This window comes from Hemicordylus capensis, chromosome 4 (genome assembly GCF_027244095.1).
Source record: "Hemicordylus capensis ecotype Gifberg chromosome 4, rHemCap1.1.pri, whole genome shotgun sequence".
NCBI classification, from domain to species: Eukaryota; Metazoa; Chordata; class Lepidosauria; order Squamata; family Cordylidae; genus Hemicordylus; species Hemicordylus capensis.
Window position 1 is genome coordinate 50,034,997 of NC_069660.1, and position 9,472 is coordinate 50,044,468.

The 9,472-nt window shown below is 42.6% G+C and overlaps 1 protein-coding gene across 1 annotated transcript in view; it reads left to right on the forward strand.

Annotated features, from left to right (window-relative positions):
- Positions 1-9,330, forward strand: part of LOC128322440 (arf-GAP with SH3 domain, ANK repeat and PH domain-containing protein 2-like) — a 62,330-nt gene extending 53,000 nt beyond the window's left edge. The window contains exons 25-29 of the mRNA XM_053243656.1: positions 651-697; positions 2,676-2,803; positions 3,548-3,670; positions 3,874-3,907; positions 5,224-9,330. Coding sequence (XP_053099631.1) covers positions 651-697; positions 2,676-2,803; positions 3,548-3,670; positions 3,874-3,907; positions 5,224-5,285 — 394 coding nt within the window. The 3' untranslated portion in view covers positions 5,286-9,330. The remainder of the gene's footprint in view (positions 1-650; positions 698-2,675; positions 2,804-3,547; positions 3,671-3,873; positions 3,908-5,223) is intronic.
- The last annotated feature ends 142 nt before the right edge of the window (positions 9,331-9,472 follow it).

The following is a 9,472-nucleotide window of genomic DNA, read 5'->3' on the forward strand; positions in this document are numbered from 1 at the left end:
TATTTATTTAACATATTTTTATACCGCTCAAAACTCACGCCTCTGGGCAGCTTACAACAAGCAAACCAACAAAAAGTTAAAACATTAGTTAAAACAAAATAAAGGATATAGAAAAAAGTTAAAACATTACTACAACACAAATTCTAAAACAACATTTTAAAACGATGCTAAAATAGTTAAAACAAGATTTAATTAAAAGCCTGGGTGAATAGATGTGTCTTTAAAGACTTTTTAAAAATTGTCAGAGTTGGTGAGGCTCTTATTTCAGCAGGAAGTGTGTTGCAAAGCCTCGGGGCAGCAGTGGAGAAGGCCCATCCCCGAGAAGCCACCAGATGAGCCAGTGGCAATTGCAGACAGACCTCTCCTGATGATCTCAATGGCCAGTGGGATTCATAACAAAGACGATGTTCTTTTAATTGGTTTGTAATCCAAATGTAAAATCTGGATAGCCCAGAAATCTCATTCACATTACAAGAAATGTGTTCACCAATCAATTGGTATAAGTATCTAAGTGAGCCATTTTGGAAGGGCGGTATATAAATCAATCAATCAATCAAATAAATAAGTGGCAACTCTTATTTGGACACCTCCAATAGGACATGTAGGGTTATTCAAGCAAATGAACAATTTTTTCCTATGATTTTCTTTAGTTCTGAGTCTTCTGATCATCCCCAAGTAGTGGAGTCATGGCAGCAAGGTAAGACTGGGAATCCAGATATATTTATCAAGATAGTACTTATATTTTAGGGAAATTGCATTTTCCTAGCACTGCAGTTATCTGTTGCTGGGAAAATACCTGTCAAGCACTTCCATTGTAATCCTGATTGCTGTGTGAACAATGATTATGTGAGTGATAATAATAATAATAATAATAATAATAATTTGATTTTTATACCGCCCTTCCAAAAATGGCTCAGGGCGGTTTACACTGAGAAATAACAAACAAATAAATAAGATGGAACCCTGTCCCCAAAGGGCTCACGTTCTAAAAAGAAACATAAGATAGACCCTAGCAACAGTCACTGGAAGTACTGTGCTGGGGGTGGACAGGGCCAGTTACTCTCCCCCTGCTAAATAAAGAGAATCACCATGGTAAAAGGTGCCTCTTTGCCCAGTTAGCAGGGGGATGCAGACTTCTATTGGATAACACCCATGACATTAATAGGGATGACACGTGACACAATTCTTCCTATGTCTTTTAAAAAGCTTTCATTTTTAAAACCCAGACTGAGCACTCTCCATTATGCCATTCAAGTGATCTCATTTACAGTGCAGCCCTATGTGGATCTACTCAGAAGTAAGCCTCACTGAGTTCAGTAGGAAGTTTCCTTATATGGAGTCAGATCACTGGTCTATCAGGGTCAGTATTGTCAGTGAATCTGGCAGTGAATCTTCAGGGTTTCAGACAGGTCTTTTCTAACCCTACCCGGAGATGCCAGAGATTGCGCCTGAGACCTTGCACATTCAAGCCAAGTGCTTTGCCACTAAGCTATGGATGTTCTCCAGTTCCATGGGGCTTACTGTTAGGTAAGTATGTATACTTACCTAGCTATTTACCCCTAGCCATTTAAGCACAAAGAGGGACAAATGCCGGTGAAACTACCTTTGCTTCTTCTTGTCCTGCACAATTGCTTCTATTCTTTTCTTCCTTTTTGATTAATTTGTTTTTAAAACCATTTCTTCCTCCTCCTCCTCAAAGAAAGAGCCTTATGAATTTCACTTTCTTGCTTTTGATCTCACAGGTACTTTCACAATAGCCTCTTTAGCTAATATTTGCTCAATTATTTAGTCTTGAAAATTCAGGTTATGTTTCTCCCAAACTGTTACATTCTTATTCCACCCCCCCCACCCGCCTCAGTGGTGTTCCAGCTTTTAATCACTTTTAGATGTGAACTGATGCAGCACTGTGGGCTTACTGGTTTAGAAGTGTGGCTTGTAATATGTGCTTGATGGTAGTGTGTAACTCCACCTCTCTCCATCACTTTACCTGGCCACTCCTTCACCACTACTTGTTTGGAAATGTCCTCCTCCTGCTATGGAATTCCTACAGCTGAAACTGTAGTCAGCCTTGTACAACTGATTATAGTTTCACCACTGAGAGAGAAACTTTGACAATTTTTGATTTGAAACTGTAGTGGGACTCCCTGTAGAACTACAATAGTAAAGCTTGTTAATTTCACTTTTTAAATTAAAATACAGTTTGTCATATGTATAGCTTACTCCAGCACTGGTGCTTGCAGAAAATACACAAACTTTTCCTCCCTTCCCAGAGCAGCAGCAGTAATGCTACATGAGCTCTTTATGGGAAATGGGAGAGATGGATGAAGATCCCAGCAACAGCAGCTATTATGGACTCCTTTCAGGGGAGAATGACTTTCCCTTTCCTTGGATCAGTTGTGGTCATGGTACAAGAGCTTTTAAGGCAAAAGGAATGGCTGGTTCTACTAGCATCAATACGCACTGTAGTTAATAGGAAAGGATTGGACAAAGGATGCTTCCTCCACATTGCTATCCCTTCTGAAGAAGGCAAATCATTGCATGGGGACTACATAGTACACCATTTAGCACTGAATGAGGCTACGGCTTTTAGAGCATTATTCCTAAAGCAAGTTGTGTGTTTTGTTGTCATCTAGAAGCACCCACGAAGTGGCATGACAGGTCTGTTTGTACTGCAGGTGCCATGAAGGCAGTGGAGCCATTTTGTGAGGCAAACCAGTATAGAAGAGAGAACAAATGGGATTCTTTGCTTTCATCTGAATCGCCACATGATGTCCCACCACTATTGCCAAGAAGGGGGAGTTTGGTAAGCTCTTTGCCTAGATTTATAATTCCTAATTTTGTGCTTCTACTTCCCTATTCATTTTAGTGTGCCATTAACTAAGGTTTGCCTATTATTCGATTTGTGTATCTTTCTTCTGACTTTCTATCTGTAGAAAGCTCCCAGTAAACAGATTAACAGTAAAGCTCTGTTATAGAACAGTAGATGATTATTATAAAGCAGTAAACAGATTAACAATAACTCTCTGAAGAAATAGAGTATGAATCCTTGTAGAGAAATTCTCTCTGCATCTAGCTGGTCTTGTCTTCAGAGTCCTACCTGAAGGTCATCCTTCTTCAGTCTTTTCCACACACTCACTGGGCATATCATGAATCAGAACTTGCCAAATAAGCCTGGGCCATTAGGTAGCTCATTTCCCTACCCCCATCAATGACTGCCATTGACATGAATCAGAGGTGAGGAAACATACCTTACCATTTGAGCTGAGGCCGTATAATGATGGCCTCAGCTCAAATGGTAAGGTATGCTTCATTATACTGCTGAGATTTCACTAATTATAATTTATGTTACTTGCCTTTGAATGTAACATTTAGCTCAGCTTGCTTGAGGCATTTAATGAGTGGCCAAACAAAACAAAACGAAGCATCCTCATTGTAGAGCATCTCCTGCTTACCCTGAGATTTGTGCTTCTTACTGAATCCTTCCACGTGAGCTACTCTAACTTATATGTTTACAAGCGTAACACTGTTCTCTGGTGCTGATTTTCAGAGTATGAGCCGTCTGCACCGGGTAAGAGCCCTTTATAACTGTCAGGCTGACCATGAAGATGAGTTAACCTTCCAAGCTGGAGATATCATTGTAGTTGATGGACAGGAGGACTCAAATTGGTGGGTAAGTGACACTCTGAACTCTCCATTGGGTGGCTACTGAGGATTCCTCATCTCTGAACTGACACCACACCACACAAAGAGGAGGATGAGATCAGAAATGCAAGTGTGTATGTGTGGCGGGGGTGTGTGTGTGTAATCATTATGCATTTCCCTCTCTGTTAAAATGTTCTAACCATTTGGATTTTGTGGTGTGTTTTTTTACAGAGAGGCTGGATTGAAGGGCAACCTCATAGGAAAGGTGTATTCCCTGCTTCATTTGTTCACATACTACATAAATAGAAGATGGATAGATGGAAGAACACATGTGTCATCTATGCTCTTTGCTTTAAGGGAGCTCCTTTTAGAGAGCAGGCATAAGAATTTGTAACGTACTCTCATATCTACTAATCCCCAATCAATAATCTGTAGTATGGTATTCTGGACTGGGAGTCAGGCTCATTGGTGCCGAAATGCCATCATAGGGTGCAATCCAGATTCCATTTGAGTCACTGGTAAAATGTCTATTGATTTCAGATTGTACCCAAAGTGCATTGTGCATCTGAAATACTCATTTCCCTCTTTCATAACTATCTACAGTGGAATGGGACCATTTCTCCATGGTACATGCCTTCATCACTACGGTACATGTATAGTACTAGACATAGATGGGTAGAGCCAATTGTATGGGCCTTTTCTACTTGTTAATTGTCCTCATTTCTCAGCTGGGTGACAGTATTGTGGGAAAGACCTTCATGGCTGGACCTGTCTATATGGATGCTTCATTCACACACAATACGTGCGCACACACACACAAACACACACCCACAGCATGTGATTGTGCTAGGAAGCAGCTCCTACGGTGCTCTGGGTACAAGTGAATGGAAGCAAGTATTCAGTGTGGAATGCTCCACCCTTTCAATGATGATATCGTTCTTGGCTGCTCCTCTCACTGCACAGGAAAATGGGGTGAAATGCCCCCCAAGAAGAATGTCTTCAATAGCATTGGTTTCAGGCTTACTTGTTCATAATTTAGAATCATGAGGCAAGAATACTGTCATCCTGCCCAAAACAGGGATCCCCCAGACATGAACCAACCAAAGATTAGCTCTCAGAATCCTTGCCATTATGGACTCAAGGAAGACAGTAAAGCTGTAACAAGATACAGCATAAGAAGATACCTGCCAAGCCTAAAAGTGGGCGGGGGGGGATCTTCCAGTTTTTGCAAATATGCCCAACTTTGCCTTTCACATTTAAAATAAAATAAAAATATTACTCGTGCAATAATTACAAGCCACCTTCTAAATTTGCAACCAAAATGTATTGATCTCCTCCCCCTCTCAAATACCATAAGTGAGATATTTGTAGAATGTAAGAGTCTTTCCCAGCCTGCTGTTTTCTTAGCTAAACAGTCACCTTTAAGTTTTAATCGTACCAATTGTTGCAGGAATGGAGAATCCTTGTAACTGCTCGGATTTCATCCTTCTTGAATATGTAACCAAAATTGGATGCACTATTCCAAATAATGTTTTAACCATGCTTTATGTAATATTGTTAATATTTTCCTGTCCTTACTAGAAATGTCCCACCTGATACATCCAAGAATTGCAGTTGACTTTGCCGCTGAACCACACTGTTGATCCAAAGTTGCCTTGTGATTGTCCAGATCTTTGGATCCCTTTTCTCTTCTGTTTTGTACAGTGATGAGATTCCAGCTGATAAGAAAAAATGTTGTAGTTCCAAACTTCATGACATTATACGATTTAATTTTTCTTCATTATTTTAATGAAGTTATTAAAAAAAACCTTCCCTGTCCTTTGTATTAAGAGTGCCATCCTAACTTGGTGTCATTCTTTTAAATCAGTGTGTCAGAATACATTTATTTCTCCAATTTTGCTGTATACCAGAATGCGTGTCTTCCCCACCCCACCCCACTCCACCCCGACACCCAGAAAAAATGTGATGGTTGTTTAAGTATCATTCAGTTTTGCCCTCAGGTTATTCAAGGTCCTAATTACCAAGGGTGGTTAGTAATCACAATTATCTTTTGTTACTTCTGATACAAGCAAGGAGGAATTTGAATTGTGACGTTTGTGGTTTGCAGTAAGTAGGAAGATGGGAGCATAGCCCTTATATTGATTTGCCATCTGTTTGTGAAGCATAGTTACAGTATGTCTACCTGCCTGGCAATAAATATGTGTTTATATTAGATTACATATTCCCACTCACTTGAGCAGTGAGAAGGTCCAGGGGCAGTCCTTTTGGCTTCCTTTGGAGAACTGTGCACTGGAGGCTTATAGCATCTTTGATATTTGATGATTTTATAAGTATACAAATTAAGAATATCAGGTGGAAGCAAGCAGCATGCACATTTAATCAACAGATCAGATCAGATCACTAAACAGCAGCCATGCACCTGATGCTTTCCAGCTGCTGTTCAACTACAACTCCCATCATTCCCAGATCCAATATGGAGATGATGAAAATTGCGATAGGGGTTGATTCTCACACTTTCCCTTTCTGAAGAACTGGAGGCTCTGTTCCATCTACAAAATTTTCTCTTTTGCTCAAGTAATCTGCAGCTGCAAGGAACAAAGCCTTCTCCATGGTGGCACCCACATTGCTTAAGGAAACTTGTCTGCTCACCTCTGTTATAGCATTCTCCTTACAAGTAAGGACATTAGTGTTTTAGAAAGCTTTTGCCAGAGACTAATACTGCTTATGTAATTGCATTAAGATTTCTGGTACTGTCTGAGGCCATTACCTTGCTGCTCTTATGATGTACTCTAATTGTGGCTGCGTTGGTTGGTTGGTTGGTACAGTACTGGTGAATAATGTTATAAAATTGTCTGGTCTCCTAAAATCAATCATTATATAGTGTATGCTGATGTATTGTTAGGGCTTCCTGAGACTGCATTAGCGCTTTTGAAATTTTAAATATTATATATTACCTTGGGTGACTTTGGGCAGAATGGAAACTTATAAACGCTAAGTAGCATCCAGACGATTAGAAGAGCAGTGCTCTGTTGGTGGAAGCTCCTTCCGTAAATGGAAGAAGAGTTGTGTTCATGCAAGGATACTTTTTGCTCATGCAAAGGTCCCTTGAGTGAGCATAGCTCTCCTTCCTTTTATGGAATGTTTTTCTGTTAACAGAACATCATTCTGCTAAAGGTCTGGATGGTGCCCAATATAAAGTAAACAGATTTTCCGCATTGACTTCTCTGTTGAGGAACCTTTGTGTATCTGCCATGAAACTTCTACATCATCTGGTGGGGTTTAATTTGACTGCGCTGTCTGCCCTCTGCAGAGGTGGTGGACTGATTAGAATGGTCCACCCCCAGAAGCTAATGGATCCGCTTGGTTTCCAGATGGCCCTCAAGGAGTTTCCAGGGTGCAGAGCTGGTGACCCTGTCGAGGCCCTGGTGAATCTCTGGAATGGAGAGATGGCCTGGGCTGTTGACACGGTTGCTCCTAAATGCCCTCTCCAGCTTGGTAGAGCCCATTTGGCTCCTTGCTTTTCCTTGGAGCTTAGGGCAATGAAACAACTCGGGCGATGGCTGGAACAATGCTGGAGGAAGAGTCGTGACGAATCCAACTGAACACGGGCTAGAGCCCATTTTAGGGACTACTCTGTGGCGGTGGGGGCAGCAAAGAAATGTTTTTTCTCCGCCTCCATTGCATCTGCTCAGTGAAGACCAGCAGAGCTGTTTTATGTAGCAAAGACATTGCTGTACACATCCCCCCCAGGTAATGGGGAAGGAATAAACTATAGCCCGTTGTGATCAGTTTGTGTGTCACTTTGCAGATAAAGTCGCTTGCATCCATGTGGATTTGGATTCCAAAGTTTTGGCAGTTCTGACAGACATGCCTCTGGTACCATCTGGTCCTATTGTGTTGGATTCTTTTCAATTGGTGCAGCCTGAGGATGTGGACAAGATCCTGGGCAGTGTGCGGGCGACATCGTGTGCTCTTGACCCTTGCCCTTGATGGCTAATAAAAGCTGCCTGGGAGGGGACAGGCAGATGGCTGGAGGTGATTATTAATGCTTCATTAAGGGAGGGCAGAATGCCATCGTGCCTCAAGGAGGTGATCGTAAGATGATTATTAAAACCCTCCCTTGATACCTCCAACCTGGACAACTATAGACCTGTCTCTAACCTGCCCTTTTGGGGCAGGGTGCTAGAGCATGTGGTGGCATACCAGCTGCAGAGGGTCTTGGGTGATACGGATTATTTGGACCCTTCTTAATCTGGTTTCCGCACCAGATATGGGACTGAAACTGCCTTGGTCGCTCTAGTGGATGACCTATGCTGGGAACTAGACAGGGGAAGTGTGTCCCTGTTGGTTCTGCTGGACCTCTCAGCGGCGTCTAATACCATCAACCATGGTATCCTTCTGAACTGCCTCTTGAGTATGGGCATTGGAGGTACTGTGTTGGAGTGGCTCCGGTCCTTTCTTGGGGGGAGGAGGGTCCAGAAGGTGGTGCTGGGGGACTATTGCTCGGCTCCGTGGCCATTGGCATGTAGAGTCCCGCAGGGTTTGGTTTTGTCCCCCATGCTGTTTAACATCTACATGAAACGGCTAGGAGAGGTCATCTGGGGATTTGGATTGAGTTGTCAGCAATATGCAGATGACACTCAGCTCTATCTCTCCTTGTCACCTGATCCTAGGGAGGCAGTGGATGTCCTGAATCAGGGGCTGGAGGCCGTGATGGGTTGGATGTGGGCTAATAAACTGAGACTGAATCTGGACAAGATGGAGGTAATGTTGGTCAGTAGGAGAGCCAATCGGGATGAGGAGATTTTACCAGTTCTGGATGGGGTTGCACTCCCCTTGAAAGAGCAAGTACACAGCTTGGGGATATTACTGGACCCAGCTCTGCTTTTGGAAGCTCAGGTGGAGGCAGGGGCCAGGGGTGCCTTTGCATGGCTTCGGTAGTGCTCCAGCTGCATCCCTTTCTCGAGAAGGCAGATCTGGCCACAGTTACCCATGCCTTAGTCACATCACAGCTGGATTACTGTAACATGCTCTACGTGGGGCTGCCCTTGAAGAATATCCGGAAACTGCAGCTAGTGCAAAATGCGGCAGCAAGGGTTTTATCTGGAGCTGTCTGGTGGGATCACATCACACCCATTTTGAAAGAGCTGCACTGGCTACCAGTTTGTTTCTGGGTCCAATTCAAGGTGCTAGCTTTGACCTTTAAAGCCCTTAATGGTTTGGGCCCAGAATACCTGAGGGACCACCTGCTCCCAAGGGTTGCTGCTCACTTGACAAGGTTGTCTGAGGGGGCTCTGCTCTGGGTGCCAACAATGAAGGAGGCTCGGTTGCCATGCATGTGGGACAGGGCCTTTTCTGTTGCTGCCCCCAGACTCTGGAATGCTCTCCCGGTGGCTATTCGCTCCTCGGTCTCCATCACAGTTTATAGAAAGCATTTTAAATCTTGGCTTTTTACCCAGGCTTTTATATGATTTTCTCTTCTGCTGCTTCTTTGTATTTTGTACAGTTTTTATGCTTGTATTTTAAATCTTTTTAATCGTATTTGTTTTATAGTTTAGCTAAATATTTTAATTGTGTCATTTCTAATAGTCTTGTTTTTAATTTTTCTGTAAACCGCCTTGGGGTTGTTTTAATGGGAGGCGGTATATAAATTTAACAATAAATAAAATAAATAAATGTTGCAGAGGATTCTGAGATGTGTTATGTTACATGCACTCATTTCATACAGGGTGCTGGCCAGGCTTGCTGGAATTCACCATTATTCTTGTGTTAGGGATTCCAGAAATGAGATTCCCTGTACTGTTTGGGGGGCTCCCTGGAGCCCCCCTAT